Below are 24,263 nucleotides of genomic sequence, written 5' to 3' on the forward strand. Positions count from 1 at the left end.
GGATGACCGGTCCCCCGACGCCAGCAGGTCCGGGCCTTAGAGGGCCTCCAGGCTGTTGCCTGAGTGAGGGGAGCTGGGGGCAGGCAGCATGTGTCCAGAGCGGGGCCGGGCCCCAGGACACCGTGCCATCGACCCCTCGGGGCGGGGGTGAGACAGACCCCGAGAGTCGCCCTGCTTCTAGGCCCGCCCGGAGGAGGGCAGCCGGGAGAGGACACAGGCGCGAAGGCCACCTGGGCACAGGACACTGGAAAAACACACAAGCAGGAAACAGGTGCGCGGGTAGGAAGCGGGGTGGAAGGAAGAAGACAACAGCCAGGATGAGAGTGGGGAAGATGATGCCTGAACGAAGTGGACACGGCGCCTCCCCGTCTGTCCGGCTGGACGAAGGGGCTGGTGAATCCCCGTCCGGGAGCCCCAGGAGGAGCCGGCAGGCAGGCTCACACACACGCACAGCCAGACGGTTCACACACACGCACAGCCAGACGGTTGTCAGGGGAGGATTTATTTGTCCGCCCTTGAGTGTCACTGGACCACACGCCAGACGGGCCCTGATGTGGAAAACAGCCTCGGGAGTGATTTGGGGAACACGAAACCATTTTGAAGCCTTGAATGCCCCGGTCAGTAAACTGCAGGCCTACTGTCTTGTGTCCCGTCCCACAAAGGGGCAGCACACGTGTGTGTGACACGCGGCTCTGAGTGTTCAGAAGCAGCTCGCTTCCTGCAGGACGGAAAGGCCCGGGTCGTGTCGTCTCCAGGGTGCACTTCTGCCCCAGATGCCCCGAGACGGCCGTGCGCTCCCAGGAATCAGCCGGAAGCAAGTTCTCACGCGGGGTTTCCAAGCAGGCGCCTGTGGTTACTACCGGCAGACGAGGGTCTGCGATCCATAGGCCGGGTCCTGTGGGAGACAAGTCGCACTGAGCACACGGACAGACGGGGGACCCGCGTCGGCCCTCGGGTCTCGGCCGGGCTAATTAGGGGTGCAGGTGTGCAGGGAGCATCTCCAGGGACAGGACAGCAGGCTGTTGCAAGGGCCTGCCAACCGCCTAGGTCTGACAGGTGCAGGGGTGCGAAGTGAGTTTTTAAAAAGTCTTATGTTTATGCAATCTCTACACCCAATGTGGGGCTCGACCTCATGACCCGAGATCAAGATTCGCACACTCGTCTGAACCAGCCGGACGCCTCTAGAAGTGACTTTTTAATGCATCTGTTGAGGTCACACGTACAGAGTAAAAACAGTAAAAAACAAGTCTAGATGCTACTTACAACTATTCCATTTTTTAAAAAAGTACATTTAGGGGCACCTGGGGGGCTCAGTCAGTTAACTGTCCGACTTGGGCTCAGGTCATGATCTCGCGGTCTGTGGGTTCGAGTCCCGCATCGGGCTCTGTGCTGACAACTTGGAGCCTGGAGCCCGCTTCGGATTCTGTGTCTCCCTCTCTCTCTGCTCCTCCCCCGCTCACGCTCTGTCTCTCTCTCTTTCAAAAATGAACAAACATTAGAACATTTTTTAAAAGTGCACGTAGAAGTCAACGTTTCCTTTCAGCTCCTGTTCACTGGCGGCGTCTTGAGCCAGTACCTGGGGTGAACGCCCGCCGTCAGCCCTCAGTTGGCACAACGAAAGCGTTTCACGGCTTCCACTCTGGCTCACCCGTTCTAATTTGCCCACAGTTTTTAAAAAGTAGGTTACCATTTCACTAGTTCACATTCTCCTGTAAATGTGGTTTGTGGGAGAAAACACACAGGCAGATGCAGAATGGGGAGGACCGGGCGCTGTGGGGAGCACCTCCTGGTCGGAACGGAAACACCTGCCACGCGGGGACCCACGATCGCCCGGTGTGCACCCACCTGCCCCGCGCCCCGAGTGGAGGCACCAGGCTGCGCCCCCGTTTCCGGGGATGTTCCAGGACCCGGCTGGGAGGCTCCTCCTGTCTGCACGATGGGCAGTGAAGATTTGCGGCCCGCGTGTGTCCTGTGGACAAGCACACACTGGTTACGACTGTCTTTCCTCAGAGGGACCCCAAGGGCCCGCCCCCCACGCCGTGCTGCCACCGTGACTGGAGGGAGTGTTGGAGCACCGGGGAGCCCCCCCCCAACCCCAACCTCTCAGGGGAGGAGCCTGGCGGCATCACTGCGACGAGAACGTTCTCGCACGGCGTGGCCTGTACTGTCCTCGGTCAGACGAGGGACGTCAGGAGGCCACAGAGCGGGGCCAGCGCCAGCCCTGCGGCCGCAGCCACCACACCCGAGCCCGGTGCTGCCACCCCTATCTGACAGCACTTTTAATTCGTGCAGAAACGCGTCAGAAACTCACAATCCGTATGCGGAAAACTGGGATTACGGGCAAGACCCCCACTCCCACTGACGTTACAATTCTCACGCTCACTGAGGACGCTCTGCGTTTGAACGTGACCGTCTCTGATGTGCTGCGTGCGCCTCTCCTGCTGGGGCCAGTCCTGGCCGTGGCCCCCCACCCCACAAAGCAGGGGCGTCCCCAGCGTGGGACACAACACCCTCCCCAGCAGCTGGGGGCACAAGGGTCACAGGGAAACTAGGAAATGCCGCGGGACGAATGGACGTGAGCACAGGACGCACTGGGCCCTCGGGCGCAGAGCTGGCCCCAGGAGGAGGGGCCGGTCCCAGTGATGTGCGTCTACGTGGATATGAAGAAAGACGTCAGCCGAGCCACCTTGGTTTGCAGCCTGGGGCGCCGGGAAAGGAAGGACCGGTGGCGGCTGAGAGGCAGAAGGACCAGAGACCTGGGCAGACGAGCCTCACGGGCTGTGTGCCTCAACCTCCCCTCCCCCCCACCTCCGCCTCTGCCCGCGGCCCAGCTCTCCCGCCGGGTGGGTGCCCCAGGGGCGTGGGCATGTCCGCCACGGAGCTGGGACAGCACAGCACGTGGCCACCACTTGCCAGGAGGGGCCGTGCTCTCTGGACCCCTCTGTCTGGGATGTGTGGCTGCAGGCGTGGGACAGCCCCGTCAGAACCACACGTCCCACGGAGACGGGCCCGCTCCCAGAGACACCCTCTCGCCGGCACCTGCCCCGGGCCCCCGGGCGTTCCGCCCCCCCCCCCCGTTCGCCAGCCTTCCGCTTGTATCCTCTGTTTATCCTGCCATCTCCACTGGAGCTCCGGTCCCACAATCCGTCTCTGCCTAACGGCGCTGGGCACGCGGGCAGCCGTGAGGGCCTCAAGGGACAAGGCGGTGGTGGGTTCGGTTCACACGGTCCTTTCGTTAGAAGGTCGCTGCGGTCAGCTCAGAGTGGGAACATGCGTGTGCACGTGTGTGCATGCGTGTGCAGAACACTCACACCCCCCGACGGCCGCACACAGGCCACCACACCAACTCCCTTCGTCAGACCTCATGTTCTCGGAACGAGTAGTTTCACAAACAGGTTTTCAGGGAAAGAAAAACAGAATGTTCTGTGGACAGAGCATTAGAGCGGACTGTTTCCCTTTCCATCCTCCTTTTCGTTTGTCACAGAATTATGATTCCAACGTGTTCCGTAAGGAGCGAGCGGGAAGCTGGCTCATGGGTCCTGCTCCCGGGACGTGGGGACAGACGGGACTGGTGAGGTGGCGGGAGGTGGGAGCGGGCTCTCAGGGAGCCGGCTGTGTGGAGAGACAGGAGCGTGAGGCTGTGAACACGGCTTTCCGAGCCCAGCCTCCTCCTGTGGTGGGCGGGTCACCAGGACCTGAGCGAGAGTGTGGGGAGTGTCGGCCATCCGGGAGGAAGGAAGTGTCGCTGATGGTGAGTCAGTGAGGACTCAGCAGGACATTCGGACACGTCCTCCACCCGCCAGCTGTGCCCGCCGCACGGGAGCCCGTCATCCCCGCGGTCACTTCCGACGTCTCCAGAACTCAGGACACGACAGCAGCAAGCCTTGGGGGGACCACCCTCCCTGGGGTAGCGTGGGTGAAGGCGTCTGGTCTCCTGGAAGGAAAGGTCTGGGAAGCCGGCTGGGCGCTTGTTCCCGCGGGGTCCCCTGTGCCCGGACTGCAGAGGGCCCAGGGGAGCGCGGGACAGAGAGGGAGCCTCGGATTCGGCCCCCCCGCCCGGCTGGAGCGGAGGCAAGGAGGCCCCGTGCCTACACCCTCTGGGAAGTCACTGAATTTGCTCCGTGGGGAGCAGAGGCCAAGACAGGAGGACAGGTGTCCCAGGCGTGTGGCCAGCCGCCACGCGAGACACTCGCTCAGACCGCGCAGCATGCTGGAGGGCGCCAGGTGAGGCCACCCAGCCTGGCGGCAGGGGTTGGGCGGGAAGCAGGGGCCCAGGTGCCAGGCGATTGTGGATCGTGCACGCAGAGCCGTCCGTGTGGGCACAGCCAGACTCTCCCTCTCCCCCTGCTGAGCGCCCGCTAACCAGATGTCCCAGGAGGGCTGCCCACCAGGAGCTGAGCCCCCTCCCTCTGTTCCCTGTGTGGGTTCAAATCCAGAGGACAAACTCCCCCTTTCCAAGCCTCCCCCCATCGCTGGGAGGACCGAAAACTGGGAAAATTCAAGCTGTCGACCAAAGCAGTTTCAAGTAAAAGGTGAAAGGCCTTCGGGGCGCGGAGGGGAGTGGACCCCGCAAGTGGAAAGGGCGCTTCTGGGCGTGGCAGGGCTGCACCCCCTCGTGGCTCAGGGTGTGGCTGCCTGGTCCACACGGCGGCCCCGGCCGTGGTCTGAGCCCGGTTCCTGCGTGAACTGCCGTCCTGTTTGCAAGTGAGCATCCGCCTCGAGCCGCTCGGCCGAGTGATCTCAGGTGTTCTCCCGGCTGTAGTCGGCCGTCAGGCTCCGGGGATGCTTCCCCCCAGACTTCCCGGGAAAGGTGTTCGTGGGGCCGACGGCTCTCAGTTTCTTGGTGTGGGGGCTACAGGCGTAACCCGGTGACCAGGGCCGGTGTCTTAACGGCAATGTTCGCAAACACAAAATCGCACATTCGCACTCGATTACGGAACGTCAGCTGCTTGCCGCGTGACACTTGGCAGGTCAGGAGCGGCGCCCAGCCCGTCTGGCGGTATTTGCTGATGGCCCCTCGAGTTTCTGCTGCTCTGCTGACTTAGCGGCTCGCTGCGGGCGTACTGGCACCAGCGTCCGCGCCTCTAAGAGCAAGTGATTCTCACAACAGGTTGCCGTCCTACACCTGGAGATGCTCCGTGAACCCGACTCCAGGGACTCCCCGCCAGGTAAGTGGGGGGTGGGGGGCGGTGAGCAGTCCGTGACCAGTCAGAATAGCCCTGAGGGTGCGACCACAGTCGGGCCAGAGTCAACTAGGAGGAGGCAGGGGCGCGGTGGCCGAGGACAGGCCCCGGCCCCGCGCAGCCCCCAGGTTCCCGCGGCTACTCCGTGGCCGACCAGCCTAGGCAAGTGACACATTCTGGAAACGGACAGACCGACACTATCATACGAGTTTCTGGGGCTTCAGCAACACCGTGTGGCGGCCTGGGGACTGGGCAACGGGAATCTGCTCTCTCCCTGTTCTGCAGTGTAGACACCCGAGGTCATAATGTCGGCAGGGCTGGTGAGGGACCATCCGCTCCAGCCTCTCTCCTGCTTCTGGGGTTTGCTGGAGACCCTTGGCTTGTAGACGCCCCGATCTCTGCCCTCGTCTCCACCCGGCCTCTCCCTGTGTGCGTCCTTGTCCCCATCCCCCTTCTGTGAGGACGGCAGTCCTGCTGGGCTGGGACCACCCACTGCAGCATGACCTCATCTCAACTAGTTTCATCCACAGCCACCCAGCTTCCACATGTGGTCACGTGCCGAGACACCAGAGGTCGGGTCTTCAGCGTGTGACCCTGGGGGACGCACGTCAGCCTATAACAAAAACTCAGGTGACCGACAGACAAGTTAGACGAGGTAACAGCTAAATTTACTGGCCCGCGTGACCTGTGATGTCTGGGTCTTCCTGTTCACGGTGACCCGAAGGAATCCCTCGTGGTATCGTCTGAACTGCGGCAAACGTTAGTTCTGTCGGACGTTACGAATCTGCTGCAAAGCGTGTCCTTTAAAAACCACTTACCAGACACACAGTGAACTCTTCAGGGACAGAAGTCGAGGCAGAGGTGGTCTTGGAGCTTAAAGGATATGGGTGCCGGGTCTACCAGAGCATCTCGGCGGGGGGATGGGCGGAGGGGGGCCGTCACGCTAGGGGGGGCTTCACCTCAGCTGCTCGGGACAGAAGCAGGGCTGTGGCTGGCCTTGGTCGGTGACACCCGTGGAGCACAGCAGTGGCCTCACAACGGTCACACCTGTCTGCCGTGGCTATGAGGTTTGGCTGTTTAAAACCTGCTTCTGCAGGGTGTAGGAACACGGGGAGATGTCCCTCTTCAGGTCAGGGGCAGGCGTCTCTGAACGTGTCGGGACGTGGCGGGAGCCACGGAGGCGCCGACGCGTGGAGGTCACCGCGTCGCTGGAAGACGAGAGAGATGCAGAGCAACGCGGGAGCCGCGGGGGCCGTGGGGCGAGCGGCAGGAGGGACAGACCGCGGGAGGCAGTGGTGGACGAGGTGCGGCAGACGCGGGTGTGGAGGGGGCGGCCAGACGGCATGAGCAACGGCTTCGTGCATCTTACGCACGTGAGAAACTTCAGCAAGAGTGTGAGCTTGACTCCTGAAGAGCTGCTAGTGAGAGCGGCTCAGGGGCGCGGACCCGTCCGCCGCACAGACGCCCAGATCTGCCTCTGAGGCCCCACCACGCTGCCAGGTTCGGCGTAAAAGTCCGACTTCCCAATTCCCAGCTTCCCAGGAGTCGGCCCTGGAGTGGCGGATGTGGCTGAAGACAGGACCCTTGTTCTCTGAGAAACCAGGGGCGGGGGGCGAATCTCGGCTCCTGAGAGAGCATCCTGCAACCTTGTAACGTTCCCAGAACCCCATCCCCGGGGTCTCTGCCCACAGACACCTGACTCCCGGGGCGTGAGGGCCATTGTCCCGCTTTCCTTGTTTGAAGCGTCATCAAGAACCAGGAAGTCTAATGCTTTGTACAGAACAGCTCTGGGGACGGAAGGGCTTGGGGCACTGACCCTCTACCCTGGCCCCTGAAACACAGCAGCCTTGCCCGCGGGGAGGAAATGGCCTCCCTGCGGCGGAAGAGCGGGGACTTACCACCTGCAAACCACCGTCCAGGTGAGGCCTGCCAGGCCGCCGACGAGCAGGGCACCCAGCGCCACGGAGACCCAGGATGCCTTGGGGAGCCTCCCGGAGTCTGAGGAGAAGGAGGGGGTCAGCGAGCCGGCCTGCCAAGCATGCGGCCGGTGTGCCCCGGAGCCCGAGCCCACCCTGGTCCCGAGGGGGCCCGCCTCTGCTCGCGACGGCGTGGTGCACCTGGGCGCACAAATCTGCCCGAAGCTGCCATTTCCACAGACGGGCTCCCCCCGATGTGAGGTGCAGGGAGAGCTGGGGAGAGCGCAGGGGTGCCTGCCCTTTTCCAGGAAACAGGCCCTCCCGCCAGGACCGACAGGCAGAGACGCGTGAGCCCCGCGGAGAGGTGCTGGGGACCCCGCGTGCTCGTGCTGCCCTCACAGAGGGGCCGAGCGGGCAGGTGGGGGAGGTGCAATGTGATGCCACGAGCTCGAGCCCTCGGCGCCCCTTCTCACAGAAGCAGGTGGAGGCTGAACTCCGTTCCATGGTCGGAGCCCCGAGGGGGAGCCGTGGGGCCCCGACACAGCAGGCGCCCCAGCTACGGGCTGGCTGTTCATTCTGCAAAGAAACTGAGCAGGGTTGATGGGTGCAGACCGGAAGGGGCCGTGGATGGACGGGGGTGAGGGGGGGCTGCAAGGAGTCGCCGGGCACGTGCAGGGCTCGGTGACGGGACTCGGGAAGTGCCCGGCCCACACCTGACTTCCACCTCCCCATCCCAGAAGCGGGGAGAGAACAGGTGGCCTGCCAGACCCGTCGCCTCCCGGGTCTCACCACCTGCCAAGGACGAGCCTGACGGGGAGAGAGGGCGCGGGCGTCTCTGCCCGTCCCTCGCCGGCTCCTGTGTGGGAGCAGGTCCTGTGCCTACGTGTGGGTCATCCCAGGTCTGCTGGGCTCAGTGCTGGCCAAGCAGACACATGGGACCTGTGACTCTTCGATCCCACTGATTTCTGTAAAATGGCCAAGAACGGACTTCCCAGATGCATCCACCGCGGTCTGTGGCCTGTCACCCTGCGTCAAGCCAGCTCCTGTGTGGGAGGGGCCCCACCCCACCTGCCTGATGTCCACCCGGCCTCGCCACTGTCCCCAGCCTCAGCGCGGTTGCACGCAGATGGGCCTAAAGAGGTAACTGAGGTCGAACGAGGTCGTGAGGCCGGGCCCCAATCCCGTTGACGGGCGTCCTGTGAGGAAGGGACATCAGGACGCAGCCAGCACAGGGAACCAGGTGAGGACCCGGGAGGAGATGCCACCCACGGGCCCGCCGGGGACGGCCCTGCCCACACCCGGATCCCCGACTCAGCCCCCAGGACGGGTGACAGGTCTGCGGTCCGGCCCAGCCCGTGTGTGTTGGATGTCGGGGCCACCAGGCAAGCGAGCACAGGGTCCCATCCCAGGGCTCCGAGCCAAGCAACCCCAGAGCTAGCTGAGCACGACTGGGCTCCGTGTGGCTGCCGCGGGGTCTCCTCTCACCTACCCTGATGCGGGGAAAGCCCGCACGCACATGTGGCCGTTAACGATCGCGCACAAAACGCACCAACACAAGGGCCCTTTGCCCACAACGTGAGCGTGCCCGGTGGCCCAGCTTTCCCGTGGCACCTGGGGTCTCTCAGCCTGTACGTGGTCATGGACACCAGTGGGCAGTGGGTGTGGCGCAGGGAGCGGGGGGCTGCGCCACGGGGAGGTGAGGGGGGAGCCTCTGGTAGACGGGTGTCTGCACTCTGTCCCCACCCACCCAGGACGGGGTAACAACGCCGAGTGACCCAGGTGAGAGTCCGTCTTTCCCGACACCGGGCCCCCGCCTCACCGAACACGTGCGCACGTGGGGTCCTCCCGCCTGAGAGCCCACCCTCTGGGACAGGATCGTTCGGAGAGGCTGGTTAGGGGGCGTCCGGAGCAGACAGCTCCTAGCGTGCTGGAGGCAGCCACAGCGGGTCACGTGGGCACACACACACATCCGGCCACGACAGCAGCGGGACGCGTCCCGTGGGCAGGGCCCAGGCCCGGTGCCCGCGCCACAGTAAGACCTGCCACGGTGCTCGTGGATGTGGCTGTCGGGGACGGAGATCCCTCAGGGTGGCGTGACGGGGGTGTCTCCCGTGGGGGGCCCCCCTCGCCTTGAAAGCGGGGTGCCGGGGCCCCAGAGCGCAGGGACTGGATTTTCCCTGCACCTGCCCCTGATGCCCTCCAGCAGCTGACGCCCCGCCTGCCGCTTCCGGGCCCGCTGAGGCTCCCCGGCGGGACCACGCGGTCGGCCCGGCACGTGTGACCAGCGCTCTGCACGGGCGGCGTGTGGGGGCGGGACTGGCTCCTGTCCAGGGGGCCCTTCGAGTCACAGCTTCTCAGAACCGTCCACGGGGCCTCGACCCGCCCGCACTCAGCCCCTCAGTCGGCCCTCATGACCGGAAACCGTGAGCGTGCCCGCCGCTCTCAGCGAACACACAGGCGCCAGGATGGGCGTCTTGGTCCCAAAGCTGGCCGGGCCCCTGCACTGCCCACCTGCGGAGCGCCCTAGGCTCCCTGCACATCCGTGTCCCTCGTCCCTCGCGTCCACCTCTGGTCGCAACACCCACGTCCTGCCGCCACCTCGGCCTGGCCCACGGCAGCCGTCTCCTGCGGCGCAGGTGTGAGGAGGCGTCCCGCCCTCCGACACAGGGACATAAGGGGACAAGGGCCTGCTCCGCGTTGCTCTCACCGCCTCTCCTGTCCCCCCTCCTCCCAATCATCCCCACTGGCTTGCCCCAGGGCCTTGGCACCCGCAGTGCTTTTCCACCCCTCACCTCCGCCTGCGCCCCGCTGTGACAGAGACGCTCCCTGAACCCCTGGGCGGGCCGGTGTCCTCACGGACATACCTGCACGTCACGCGCCCCTTTGTGGCACTTACCACGAGGGCGGGCTCTACGCGGCTTCGTGCCTTGCTCCCCTACAGGACTCTGACCCCTCACAAGCCGGGGACGTCAGGGTCCCGCCACCCCGCCATCCCTGCGCCTCATGTGGGCGCCCGGGCGGTGCCTGCTGCATGCATTCGGGGACAAGGGTGCCGCCTGGAGTCTGTCTGGAGCGAGGGGCCCCTCCCGCCCCGCACACTCGCTGCTTCTGCAGGAATCCCCCAGCCTGACCACGCCCTCCAGCTGCTTCCCCTCCCCCACAGCCCGCGCTGTGTGGCCGGCTTCGGGTCTCCGGCTGCCCTGGCGTGTTTGCAGTTGGGCTCCATCGGCCTGGTGCCCCACCCCCACCTGAACAAAATCTGTCCCTGCAGATTCTCCTTCACGGGGGCGAGGAGCCAAGTTAGGAACCTGGGTCTGCAACCGAGTGGCTGTGTGACCCCCAGCAAGTCACTGGACCTCTCTGTTCCGTACTGAGAATGAAACGTGGTGCCAGCCTCACAGCGGAAGCTCCCGGGAGAGGAGGGACGGTGCCCCCACACTGGAGAGGACAGGAAGGTGTCCCCAGTGCCGGAGAGGACGGGGCGGTGCCCCCACGCTACCTCGCCCTTCACAAGTGTCGTGTCTTTCCCGCTGCCAAGCTGGGGTCGGAACTGGCTGGTCCCCGCTCCCACCCAGAGTCACGGACGCGGCACAGGGAGCACACACAGGACGTCACGGGACACGCATCTAGGAGGATGACCCTGCGGGCCTCTGGAAGGCACACTGCAGACGTGCTCAGGACGCAGGCGGAGGGTGGACTCACCTACGCACGTCGTTCCGTCCTCCCCCAGCACGTACGGGTCTGTGCACTCACACCGGAAGCTGCCCTTGGTGTTCCGGCACCGGGCCGACGGGTGGCAGGGGGGCTGTGCCGTGTCTTCACACTCGTTCACGTCTGCACAAAGCACACGGAGGTCAGGCGCCGTCTCCTCCCCCGGCTCCCTGTGGCGTCCCCTCCCCAGCTCCGGTCCTCACCCTGGGCGCAATGCAGGCCCCCCAGACTGCTGCCTAGAGAATATGAGAACCCCCAGTGCCCTGTGGGGCGTGTCCCTCTCGGGGGAGCCTCTGTGGGAGCACCTCTCTCTTCTCGTCGGCCTGTGAGGTCAGCTCAAGAGCCAGTCGGCCACTCTGTGACCACGCTGCCCAGCACGACCAGGCCGTGTGGTGGGCGTGTGGGGCGGGGTTGTTCCTGACACGGAGGTCGAGGGTGCGGGCTCCCCCCAGCTGGGCTCTTCCCACGTGTAAACGGGTGTAATTATGCACATCCAAGGGGCCAGGGGTCAGGGCTGCGGTGCATCCCGAGGGACATGTTTGCCCAGGTTGGGGACCCGCACCTTCTGCTCCCCCTGCCCCGGGGAAGCCACGGAACGTGTGGGACAGACCCACACTGGTCTCAGGCTTGCCTAGTCCTAGATTCCTGGACCGTTACCTGCCCAGGTGCGTCTCCCCCTCCCGAGCTCAGGGTGCTGACCCGGGGCTCCCTGTCCAGTAGACACAGGAGCCACGGTTTGTATTCATGGATCACACACCCTCTGGGCAACAACAGAGCAAAGGGCCACAGACACCCCGCGTCTTATCCACTTTGATTCCCGACTTCGAAGCCCTCACAAGAGCCTCATTGCAGTTAATTTCTAGGTTCGCTTTTTCCACCAGCCTTTCGTGTGGATGGGCTGGTGGAAAAGTAGGGCTGAGTGACGAGGAGAGTGCGTGTCTCGTCTGACCCGGGCACCGCATCCTCAGGAAAGCCTTTCTTTCCTCCCTGCAGCCGTGGCCGCCGTGGTTCACCGAGGACACAGGTGGCTCTGACGTTCACATCAGTTCACCCCACGAGGAAAAGCACTCTCTGCACTGTGTTCAAAGGCTGTTTTTCCTTGACTTAGAAACTCACAGTGCAGGGCACAGATCAGGTGAAAAATACCACGTACAGAAATAGCACATTTATACCACTGGCTGCACCGCGTTGAGTTTTCCAGAATTTGTTTAAAGATATTATGTCTTAATCGTTAATGCAGGAGGACAAAACACAGGTCGCGTAAATAAAAGGTTAACACCCTCTCCTTCCTCGTCCCGTCTCACTGTGCCAAGTTTGAAACCGAGATTAATGAGTCGTCGTCTTCCCGAAGGCACTGGAAGTATTTACAAACAGGCTCCTCTCGCCCCAAGCGGGTTCCCACTGTGCAGCTGCTCCGTGATGTGCATCTCACCTGGTGAATCTGTGGACAGTATCTCACGTCAGTGGACACACTGCTAATTTATTCAGCACGAGAGTTCCCGGTGTGGATGCACCAAAATCCAACCCACCGGCTCTGGACTCGCTATGTTGGTAACGCTGGGCATCTGCCTGTGCTTTTGCTGTGCCTGTGACTAACCGGAACAGAGAAGCCATGGACACGGATGACCCCCCTCGGTCAGGTCGCCTCTGCAAACGCGGAGTCACAGAAGCTCTTGGTTTGGGGGCAGATGACAAAGCTACTGAGGTGGCCCAGGCAGGGTGAGCAGGGGCGCGGGCCAGCGGGGGGCAGGATCATTAGACCGGGAGCAGGCTTCTCAGAGCCGCCCCACCCGACAGGGTCTTGGTATCTGGTCAGGTAGGTCCAGACTGGGGAGCTCTGGGAGCCTGGGGGGGACCGTGAGCCAGGAATTGTGTCCACGTGGCGGGCCACGCCCCCCGAAGGCTGCCGGGTTCACCCCACCGGGGTTCAGTTCACTGCTAGTGGTCAGCACGAGCCAGGCATGCGCCGGGCAGACGGCTGATTAAGGAAGAAGAAACACCCGATGGGTGTGAGACGGGACGTCAGGAATAGAGCTCTGGGGTCACGAGGGCTAAAATCCGCCTGAATCCACATGTAAAACGTCTAGGTATTTAGGCAAAGAGGGTGTAACCCACGGCACCGTGGGTTCCTGTGAACCTCGAGGGCAAAGCTCTGGCTTCCCCCCGACCACGTCGGATGAGGCGCGGGGTGTCCTCCAGCCTCGCCGCTCACGTCCTGCTCGTGCAAATCTGGGCACGGGGGTTTTCCAGTCCAGCCCTGGGCCTGGCGATACGCTCGCCCGAGCCGGCAGGGTCTCACCTGGCTGCTCCTGTTCTGGCGACTGCTCCTCAGGGCTCTCCCTGGACACGACTCTGGGGCCAGCCACCGGGCCCCTCCGGGGACCCCGACCCCTCCCAGATCTCAGCCCCTCCCAGACCCCGGCCCTCGCCAAGCAGGTGCACAGGACCGCACTGCAGCCCGGCCTTGGCGCTCACGGTCTCCGTCAGTCTCTCTTGTGTGACCACCGCAGCCCTTCGGGACAAGACACCGCCGGCCTCCGAGACCAGAACCGCATCTTCGTCACCGAGGCAAAACGTCCGCAACGTGAACCACTTCTAGCTGAGCATTTCCGTGGCCGTAAGCTCGCTCTCGCGGCCTCCATCCACCTCCAGAATGCTTTCCTCTTCCTGAACTGAAACTCCTGCGTGGCTGCACCCCTGTGCCCGCTGGGCCGTCAGCAGCTCCTAACAAGCAGCCCGCGCGCGGCTCCCTGCCTGTCGCCAGGCTCCTCCCAGGGGCAGTCGTGGCCAAGGTCGTGGGCCGATGAGCGGAGCCTGCGTGCCTCTGGCATCGCTTCCCCGGCTGCCGCGGCCCGGTGGGGTGCACGCACGGTTTGTGGGTCACTTCTCAGCCAGCGGGCCTGCGGTCACCAGGAGTCCCCGGCCTCAGGGACCCACACACAGGCATCCGCTGCAGACGGCCATTCTGCCCGCTCCTCCGCAGGGCCGCTGGGGGACCCTCACCTGTGCTCGCGCCCCTCCCCCCACACCGCTGCCAGTAGCCAGGCTGGACGAACGGATGGGAGGTGACCTGGGGGCGCCCACATGCCCAGGTGCGCAAGCCGGGTGACAAGTGTGTCCCAGAGCGTTCCGAGAGGAAGCACCTCCCTCCTTCAAGTTTCACTCGAGAATGTGGCTCTAGAACCTTCTCCTGTGAGTCACTGACTTGTCCCTAATACCTGCATGCCGACGTGACGGTCGTGACGCATCTAGAAAGCGGTCCACGAGGGCACCCCCACCCAGGAGACACTTTGTTTCCCCGCCACCTGGGAGGGTCGTTACGCTCAGAGGCGCCTTTTCAGGAGCCACACTTGCGCTTTCTCCCGGTCTGACGGGCACAGATTTGGGGGTGAAGCGGGGGCTGAGGAGCACTGACCTCTGCACACGGAGGGCTGGAAGCGCCCGCCCCGGGGGGAGCAGGCCACCTGCTCCGGGCCGTGCAGCCGAAACCCATGGTGGCAGGAAAACACCAGCACGCGCTGCCCGGGCTCGCCGCACAGCGCCCAGTCCCCGTTGTCCACTCCGCCCTGGAGGCCACACGCGTCACCTGCACAGGGACGGAAGGCGGGTGCCCTCAGCGCTCACTGCCGGCTCCGCCCCGCCTCCGCCCGCCACTCGGACCCCACGTCCCGCGGGTCGGTCCAGCCACGCACGACCAGGAGCACTGGCTTCAGAGCCAAGCCCACCCGCCCCAGGACGCCGGCTCCAGGCCAGGTCCCCCCACCCCAGGCTCTGCTGCACCCCGACACGCTGCTCCCTGGTCACCAGACACAGCGATGGCGTCCAGGACGCTGTGCCCGCACCTTCCTCCTGCATCAACCCCTCCCTGGGAGGCCTACCCAGCCTTCCTGCCCCCTGGCGCCTCTCAGGGCTCTCACCTCCTGCCTCCTCCTCACTCCCTCACCCCCTCGCCCCCCCACCCCCCTCACCTCCCGCCTTCCAGCCAGAGACATTTCTGCCACAGCCCAGCGGGCCATGCAGCTTCTTGGCACCGGGCAGAGCTCTGCAGACGGCACCGCTGAGGCCCAGCGGACACCTGTGCCCCCGAGGCCCATGCGCTCACCTGTCCGCCTGCCCACCCCGACTCGAGGGTCCCACGTGCAGCTCACGTGTGGGGCGCCCGCCTCCCCCATCCTTGCAAATAATGCATGTGCCACGACAGAAGTTAAGAAGGGCTTTACGTCACCTTGAGGAAGGACCTCCCTCCACGCGTCCAGGTTCAGGCCTGGAATGTTCTCGCACGACTCAAAGTCCCTCGGGAATCTTCCGACCAGGAAGGCGTCAGGGGGCACGCTGGGGAGACCCGTGTTGTCACAGATGACCCGGGACAGGGAATGCTTGGCCAGCTGGCGCCGCTGGGCCTCCGTGAACACCCCGCTGCTCTCCCACCAGAACCTGCGCGAGAGGAGAGGGCCTGGGACCGGGCGGCCGTTGCAGTCGGCGCGCTTCCCGACTCCTCACGCCCGCCATGCCGGGCCCAGAACCAGGACCCTCAGGGTCCTCGCGGGGCCCGGGCCGAGGCTGAGCCTTCAGAGGGCGCCCTCGAGGGCCTGGGCCTCAGGCCCGGGTTAGCGTCCGTCTGCCCCACTGGGCAGACCTGTCAGAGAACACCCCAGAAAGGGCTTCTGGCGCCAGAAACACGCGCTCTCCACGCGACACCTGCTCACACGTGAGGCCGGGCGGTTGGGACACATCCGCAGCCGCTCACGGGGTGCTGGCCTGCATGAGCCCCGTCTGGGGTGACCCGGGGTCGCCTCCCGCACGAGGGCCCAGTCGGTGCACCCACCGGTCTCCATCCCTCAGGGCCTTCATCTGTCTCCCGATGAGGCAGGCGAACAGCGGCCCCGTGCGCGCCCGGGGGAGGAAGGTCTCCGCCAAGCCGCCCAGCCAGACGTCGATGTTGTCCGGGTGACCATACAGGTCCATCATCCGGCCCGCGATGCTGGCGTTGGCAGTGGCCGTGCGCAGGTGGGCGCGGGTCTCCAGTGCGGGCAGGCCGCAGAACTGTCTCCACGCGTTGTAGCCTGCATGGGGAGGGGCTGTAGCGTCTGCCCCGCCTGCCTCACCGCAGCCACGGCTCGCCGGTCCCGTCCAGGACGCCTGGCTACAGAGAACCCGCCCACTACCCGACGTGCCGGAATGTTCCGGCACCGACGTCGGGGCCTTCCTGGAGGGCTAGTTCATAAACCCAGTGGGAGGCACAACAATGCCAGACCCCAGACGCCACATTTTACCGTGATCATAACTCACCTCCCGGGCCTTTGAGGGGGAGGTAAGAGGGGACACGTGTGGGGGGCTCTGAGCAGGCAGGCCTGGTTTCCCACGGCCGGTCTGTGAGTCCCCAACACACGCAGAGAGGGGACACGTGCGGCGTGGCCCCTGACCCGGAGGGGCTCCCCAGGCACCAGGGGAGGCGTGTCTACACACAGAGACTGGGTGGCAGGCGGCAGGGGCCTCGCGTGGCTACCAAAGGCTGGCCAGACAGCCCAACTATGGGCACCCCAGAGGAAAGGCCATGGAGGGCATCCCAGAGGGTCTCAGGGCTGGGGCAGCGAGGGTTGGGACAGGTAAGGGTGATGGGGCCTGAGTGGGCATGGCAGGTGGGGGTGGGGAGCTAAGAGCCTCCCGGGAAGAGGGTTCCCACCCACACAGTGGCCAGGGAATCAGACTGCTGGGGTGAGATGGCCTGGAGGCAGCAGAAGGCTGTGTGCTGATTGGGACGGTGACAGGGAGGGGTGGGCAGGACAGCCGCCTCTGACTCCCCTGGAGCTGTGCCTCGTGTGGGCTGCTGGGAGGCCAGACCATCTCCCTCTTCCTCTTTTTAAACCCCCTGCTCCTGCCCCACTGGGAGGCCCCGGGCGCCCTGCGGGCCTGTCCTCTGAGCAAGCTGAATGAGCTCCCAGTGGATGAACGAGGATGCTTGGAAAGCCCATTTCTTAGAGACTGGACAAAGGCTGGCGACGCATTTACTTCTGAGAAGACAGGCCCAGGTGGGAGGTGAGCCAGGGAGGAGCCCGGGGAAGTGAGTCTGGGGAGGTGAGCCCAAGGAGGAACCCAGGGAAGAGCCCAAGGAGAGTCGGGGGAGGAGCCCAACGAGGAGCCCGGGGAGGAGCCCAAGGAGAGTCGGAGAGGAGCCTGGGGAAGTGAGTCTGAGGAGGTGAGCCCAAGGAGGAGCCCAGGGAGGAGCCCAAGGAGAGTCGGGGGAGGAGCCCAACGAGGAGCCCGGGGAGAAGCCGGGAGCAGGCAGACCTGGCAGGCCGTGGTCCCGGCCCCGCTGCAGGTTGATGGACGCCAGGTCCAGCATACCCGAGCTCCCCAGCACGAACAGCCTCTCTGTCAGCTCCTCGTTCATCAGCTGGTCCTGTACCTGCAGCTTGGCTGGTCTCGAGAGAAGGCCCCTCACGAGGGGGTCCAAACCACCTGGAAAATATCACGGAAGAGGCCAAGATTGTCTCATGAGTCCTGGGAAAACCACAGCATGTCCGATGGCCATCTCTGCTTGTTCTTAACAGATGAGCCCTTCAGGTTCTCCAATTCCCTTCACGTGACTCCGAGGGCTTCCCAGTACTGCCTGGGTTCTGCCATGTGGGTGGGTCGGCACCTGGCCGGGCCCCCCAGGGGACTGACTGGTGAGCGTAGGGGGCAGGCTGCAGGCCCAAAGGGGACCCAGAGAAGGAACCGGCAGTCCTGACGTTCTCACGTTGTGCACCAGTGAGGACGGTGTTACTTTTAACGAACGTGTGCTAACGAGGTTTCTACACGAGCTTTGAAACACTAGGTGGAGGGGGGCTGCACCTCAGGTGGCCACCCTGCGGACGCTGAAGAGCTTCAGAATCTGGGAGGAGGTTTTCTGATGAGCGGTCGAGCCTTTAAAAAGCCTCAAGGGGGGCGCCTGGGTGGCGCAGTCGGTTAAGCATCCGACTTCAGCCAGGTCACGATCTCGCGGTCCGTGGGTTCGAGCCCCGCGTCAGGCTCTGGGCTGATGGCTCAGAGCCTGGAGCCTGTTTCCGATTCTGTGTCTCCCTCTCTCTCTGCCCCTCCCCCGTTCATGCTCTCTCTCTGTCCCAAAAATAAATAAACGTTGAAAAAAAAAATGTTTAAAAAAAAAAAAAAAAGCTTCAAGGTTTGACTTTCCCCGTAAAGGCCGATAACCACACAGAATTCGGCCAAATGTGCTGGGAGCGGAAAGCCTGCCGTCACCATGGGTTTGTGGGCGCTTGTGCCAGGGAGCCTGCGGGAGGGGGCGCACCTTCCTTGAGGACCCTCCAGGGGCTGAAGAAGGCATCCTGCAGCCGCAGCGGGGGGAGCGCGGGGTGCTCCCGGAAGCTGGCGTCCAGCCGCCGCACCAGCGGGTGCACCGTGGCGTGGCCGAAGCGGAAGGCGGCCGTGGAAAACACGTTGGACACGGTGGGGTCCACGGTGGGGTCATAGCCCTCATAGGGGCCCACGTGCTGCTGGAAGGCCTCGGGGCCCAGGACTTTGGGGATGTAGTCTCGCATGGTGATGATCTACGGAGAAGGGAAAACAGGAGTTTCTGAGCGGGGCGCCTCCAGCAGGGCCCGGGGGCAGACCGGGGCCATGTCCAGAGACAAGGGAGGACTTCCTCCTGCACATGCCGGGGCGGGGGGGGGCAGAGGTGTTCCAGGAGGGATGTGCCACCCAGGCAAGGGAACAGGCAACCAGCTGAACGGATGCGAGGAGCGACCTCACAGCTCTGGCATTTATGGGATGGGGCACGTGTCAGCAACACCCCCAGACACCCCGCAGGGAAGGCCACACAAAACGTGGCTGCACACCACGCAGACACCGGGGCTGTGGCACTGCACCGCGCTTCACCCGTGGGCACTCCGGCGACGCCTGAACTCAGAGCGCAAGTCAGAAGTCCAGGCGTTTTGCGGATCCTGAGACCAGAGGCTCAGGATTCAGAGCCGGGAGTTCAAATCCCACCTCCTCCTTCTTAGTTGCGCTACTCTGGGAGGGTCGGGGGCCTCTCTGGACCGGCTCCCTTATCTGGAGAACCTCTTTCGTGGAGTTTCCGTGAGAGCAGGAAACAGCTGTGGTTTTCTGTGCTGGGTGTGCAGTGTGGTGTCCACGTGGCAGACACGTTACTTACAGAGAGGGTCCGGGGTGCTGCTGGACTCCCCGCCCGGAAGCGGGAAGGAAATGGCGCGCAAGCCGAGGGCTACGTGGGATTGAAGGGTCCTCGCCGGTTAAAATTTAGGCCGAGAGAAACACCCTGTCACTCCTTCCCCCCCTGAATTGTGTCTGTCAGGTCGTTAGTTCGTTGTAACAGAAGCACGAAGGCAAGGGGCCGGCAGGGGTCCCCACAGGAGCCGAACCCGCGTGTGGGTTTTGTAAATGAGGCCTCGTCCTAATTTGGTCCCAACCTGGAAGATGCATCGCTCTGTCTAAGGGGACAGGACTGACGCGGCCTGTGACCCTCCCCAGGTGCCCTTCAGGATCACAGGACCCAGCGGAGAGACAGGTGCAGCCCCCTGACTGGACCAGGTCTCAGCTCGCCCTGCCCTGCAGTAAGGCCTCAAAGTGACTTCTCCACAAGGTTCTTGTTTGTTCTACACCTGTGGGTTCCCCTCGTGGGAGCCCCTTCCTCGACCTGGGGCAGGGGACCCCCCCCTCCCCCGCACAGTGCTGTCTGTCCGGGGGCTGAGGGGCCCCCAGGACGCAGACCATGCCCCTGCAAGGGTTTTACCAACTCTTTCAATGCAACCTATCGTTATTTTAAGGTTTCCAAGGCATTTGCAAAAACCCCGAAGAGAAGCTATTGACCAAAGAAAACACAGAAGGAAGTTTGAAAGTGAAATGTGAGCCTCAGAAATGTAAAGTCCTGGGCAGCCGCAGGGAGGGCTCCGGGGTGATGGGCGGGGCTCTGCTTCGTTCTTGCCCTTGGACCTGGACCCCTGCTCAGACGGGACAGCTGGGAAACAGACCGTCTGTCCCCGCGGAGCGTGCGTTCGGGGAAGGGGCACAGACACGACACGACACAGAAAATAAGGGGACACGCGCCATGGCAGAGCGGGGGGCGGGACGCCCCCGACGGGACCCTGTCTGAGAACCGATGCGCCTGCATCGGAGGCCACTTTGTTCAAGGTCAGAGCGTGTCTGACGGGCTGTTTGACTTTGCCATAAGACGGTGGCGGGTTTCCGGGTCACATTACATTGCCGTCCTCCAAATCTGCCTAAACGCCCCTTCACAGGCCCTACGTGGTTATCACTTCTTTTATTTCGCCGACCGCGTGTTCCCCTCTGTGAATCGTGAATGTGACTCAGAGGTGAGCTCCCCTCCACCGCCTGCGGGTCCATGTAAGCATGGGCATCAGGTTCCCACGACCGGCTCCACCCTCCAGCACCACCCCCACAGCACTGGGCTCCCGCGCTCTTACCCCGCCCCCTGCACCAGGGGGCTTCCGCCCTCTACACCCCACCCCTCCCCGCACCACGGGGCTCCCCCCCCAACCCGCTTACACAAGCGCGCAGCTCCTTCCGGAGCTCTATTCCTGCACCACGGGGCTCCTGCCCTCCCACCCCCACGCCTTCCCGCACCACGGGGCTCCCCCCGCTTACACAAGCACGCAGCTCCTTCCGGAGCTCTACTCCTGAACCTCGGGGCTCCCGTGCTCCCCGCCTCCCGCCCAGCTCCCGTTGCTCACGCTAGCACAGGGCGTCCCAGTGACCTCTCACACCTGGTGCAAGGCGCCCACCACCTTGCGCGCCTCCTGGTAGGTGGTGTCCGCGCTCCAGTGCGCGTTGAGGGCCTTGAGCGCCACGGCCAGGCGGTTGTGCTCCCGCAGCCACAGTGTGTGCAAGGCCGTCAGGGCGGGGACCTCGCTGGCACGGCCGTCCCCGGCCAGGAAGCAAGGCGCCTGGGCCGTCCCGCGGGTGCCGGGCTCGGGCGCGCAGCCCGTGGGCCCAGGTGGCCGCGCGAAGGGCAGGTAGGCGCGGCCGGCGTCCCAGTGGCGCGTGTTGACCCGGAGCAGCCCCTCTGCACTGGTCCAGTTGCGCAGCTGCTTCTCCAAGGCCGGGGAGCTGCCGTACACGGTGGATGCGTCCAGGAAAGAGGTCAGCCCGTTCATCTGCTGTCGCGGGTTCGCCGAGGTCAGGTTGCCAAAGAAGGCGCCTTGGATACCGGTGCCACAGGCCGCGGAGGAGCGGTAAAATGGCAAACAGGACCGGCCTGAGGTCCCCGAGCCGTTGGTGGGTAGCTGCCGGGAAAGGGGAGACCGGGTCACTGGGCCTCTGCAGACACCCTGAAAGCTCTAGGCAGGCCCGGACCCTAGGACAACGGTGCCGCTGTCTGCCCCGCCCACTTCTGTCTCCTGCCCTGCCCACTTGTCCCCCTCCAGCTCCCCCTTCCTGGCGGGGTCAGGACATTCGGAGGAGGCTGGAGTTTCCTTAGCTGTGATTGGTGCAGGCCCCATGGTGCCCTTTCACCCCTTCTCCACAATCTTTCCTTTTGGTCTGTTTTGTTTAGATGCCTGGCCTGTTGGGGCCTCCTCTGCAGACGCCGGAAGGGTCCTAACTTCTGGTTCTCTTATCGGGACCTCCCACCAAGCTCGGGCACAGCGTGGCCCAGAGTGGCTGCTCCAGGAAGGTGTGTGGTACCTAGGGGACACGGCCCAGACAGTCTGCTTTTGGGTAGAAAGTGCTCCCCCTACCCCTGACCTTTGAGGATGTTTTCCAAAGAGAAGTGATTAAACCCTTACCTGCACTGTCTCTTCCCTTGCTAGTAAGAGAGGAAATTAGCACAATATTTACAGAGACCAGATTTGCAGTGTCTGTGGGCGCATTCTGTGCTCCCCCAGCTCTGCACCGTTAGCCCTGCCGATGTGCCCGCTAGGTGTGTATGCGTGCCCCAGGCTCTATGTCCAGGTGTGCGCCCGCTTTGTTATTTGCGACAGCATTTTAAAACAACAAAGCTTAAAACCACCTAAATGCTCATGAAGAAGCTAATCGTTAGTAAGTTATGACGCGTACTGCAGGACTGTCGAAGTCTTAAAACAATCACGTTTCTGTCCACTTAATGACACGGGGAGAACTATAACTACTGCTCGGAGACCCACACCAAGTTGGGAGCAACGCACGCAGTGCGACACATGAGCTGTGCGTGAGGCTCCTGTACGCACATAAGGACACCTTATGTACATACATGCACAGGCAATTTCTGGCCGCATCCATAGGTTTTGACCTTTCATTTTACACTTCTGTTTGATTTTTTAAATGACATCTATTACTTTTGTAACCAATGTGAAGAAGTTTAAATTTGTACCTGTATGGGAAAACACGGGTCTTGGTTTTTGCAGGTCAACTGGCAATCAGCTTCTCCCTCAGATGCAACTTTCCTGGTGCTCTGAGGGGTGAATGCGATGTCGTGATCAATATATTGGCCCCACACCATCAGGAGATCAGAATATTGGTCATCTTCCGTGACGGCCTCATTGGAAACTCGAATAACTTGCCTTGTCACCTCCCGGACCTGGGCGAAAGAGACCAGCTTGTCATATGGGAAGGCCATCGGCAGAGAAAGAGGACACTGGGGGACCCTGAGGGTCGTAGGGCCGTGCTCGTTCACAGGACAGGAGGCTGCGCCCATTCACGGATGGCTGGCGCTCAGAAGTTCGAGTCTGTGGCATTAGGGTGGGTGGACACATCCAGGCTGCCTTCAGCATAATGCATTGGTTTGTGGTGATTGGGGGGCCTTAGTTAACTGCCCTGAGTCTTAGTTTCATTATCTGTACGTGAGTATGAAATGTTGATATTTCAGGATCGTTGTGGGGATTAAATTAGGTAATTTATTACACATCTAGCCATTGGTGTGACAGAGGTCATGACTCAGAGGACAGGGCCACGGAGGGCTGTTCCCCAGGCCTTGACACCTTTGTGGCTGTGATTACTGTAAGGACCTCAAGACAGGGGGCTACCCTGGGTTTCCAAGTGGATCCCATGCAATCACATGGTTCTTAAAATCGGAGAGCTTCTCCTGACTGTAGGCAGAGGGGATGCAGCTTTGGGGGGGGCAAGAGCCAAGGAGGCAGTGTCCCTGGAAGCCAGGGGGCCAAGAAGCAGACCCCAGCCTCCAGGTGGAACGAAGCCCAGCCCACACCTGGATTGGAGGCCAGTGAGACCCATGTCAGACTTCTGGTAACTTTGCGTAGTTTAAGGCACTAAAATTGTGCTAACTTGTTACAGCAGCAGCAGGAAACTAATACATCCCATTAAAGGTACCTGAGCTCTGACCTGAGTAGCTGTGTAATTCTGGCGGGGTTGCCCTTAACACTGAGAGTTCAGAAAGCCTCACGGCTCCGACAGGTCTGGCAGCTAGTGTAGGACAGGAAAGGTGTTATTACCTCATTACCCAGGCAGCTGAATGGAGGCTGCAAGTGACCTGCAGAAAAGTACGGGTTAGCACACCCAGAGGGGCCTGTGCCAACCGCAGGGAGCCCACGGTGCGGCTCTGACACCAGGCGGCTCCTGTCCTCCTGCCTGTCAGCCAACGGAAGACCTCCCAGGGAAGCTGTTGGTTTCCGTAGCGGAGCCTGGGGACGGGGTGGCGGTCCCCAAGCTGGCGTGGTCAGATCCTGACTTCTCACACTGAACAGGGCGTCCCTTTTATGTTTCTGGAGAATTCCACTGTCACATACAGGACGGGACCAAGCAGACTGGTTTGTTCATGGAAGCAAGTAGTCAAATGGAGGGTCAAATATCCATTTTTTTAACCAAATTGATCAGTGGATTGGATATGAGTTTGCTTAGCAAATAATTTGCCTCTGGGAGTAAAGCGGCAACCATCCATGGTTTTGCATGAATGAATGAATTACGTAACTTTAAGAATCTTTGAATACACCTCCTCCTCTGCCCATGCATAGAGGATTTCTTTCAAATACTGAAATGAGGTGACGAGCAGAGAGTTAGAGGAACTTTAACTTAAATCTGCCTTGTTGTGCTCCCTGGCTGGTGACTGGGATCTCTCTGTGCCCTGGAGCACAGGGGTCACGAGGGTGGACGGGGACTCTCTGAGCCCACTGCCCTGAGCAGGCTGGCTTCCTCTGAGGTGGCGGGTGGCCGGGGAGCATCGTGGGGACACAGCGCTGTGAGCTACGTACGGGGGGCAGTGGAAAGCCGTTGTACAGGACGTGGGGGTTCCACCCCCTGGCCTCGCTGATGCCGTCTTCATAGGCGGGGGGCAGCCACCTGGCCAGGGCTGTGTTGGAGGCTCCCCACCTGGGATGGTCTCTGCAGAAACAAATGTGAGGCTTCCAATCATGAGATAGCCTACATCTGGGGAAAGTGATAGATGAATTACAATGGAAACACTGGTTCAAAGAGCAAAAGGAAATGGGAATTTTCTGCTACAGAAAAATCTGTTCTTTGTTTTTTAACGGCTAATTTGGGTATAAAA

General features: G+C 62.6%; 1 protein-coding gene across 3 annotated transcripts in view; it reads right to left on the bottom strand.

Moving 5' to 3' along the window:
• Positions 1–481: 481 nt before the first annotated feature.
• The window catches only part of TPO (thyroid peroxidase), a 45,017-nt gene continuing 21,235 nt past the window's right edge, over positions 482–24,263 (bottom strand). Inside the window, exons 5-16 of one of the 3 annotated variants that reach the window (XM_027077762.2) lie at positions 23,968–24,097; positions 22,134–22,340; positions 20,551–21,069; positions 18,099–18,357; positions 17,099–17,269; positions 15,636–15,873; positions 15,036–15,244; positions 14,226–14,396; positions 10,802–10,933; positions 7,082–7,181; positions 1,846–1,969; positions 482–895 (exon numbers count right to left, since the gene is read on the bottom strand). In XM_027077762.2, the coding sequence (XP_026933563.2) occupies positions 857–895; positions 1,846–1,969; positions 7,082–7,181; positions 10,802–10,933; positions 14,226–14,396; positions 15,036–15,244; positions 15,636–15,873; positions 17,099–17,269; positions 18,099–18,357; positions 20,551–21,069; positions 22,134–22,340; positions 23,968–24,097 (2,299 nt within the window). In that variant the 3' untranslated portion in view covers positions 482–856. Of the gene's footprint in view, positions 896–1,845; positions 6,392–6,429; positions 6,775–7,081; positions 7,182–10,801; positions 10,934–14,225; positions 14,397–15,035; positions 15,245–15,635; positions 15,874–17,098; positions 17,270–18,098; positions 18,358–20,550; positions 21,070–22,133; positions 22,341–23,967; positions 24,098–24,263 lie in introns of those variants that run through there. The other 2 variants (XR_008289738.1, XM_053201324.1) reach the window with 2 other exon arrangements.

Source organism: Acinonyx jubatus, chromosome A3 (genome assembly GCF_027475565.1).
Source record: "Acinonyx jubatus isolate Ajub_Pintada_27869175 chromosome A3, VMU_Ajub_asm_v1.0, whole genome shotgun sequence".
NCBI classification, from domain to species: Eukaryota; Metazoa; Chordata; class Mammalia; order Carnivora; family Felidae; genus Acinonyx; species Acinonyx jubatus.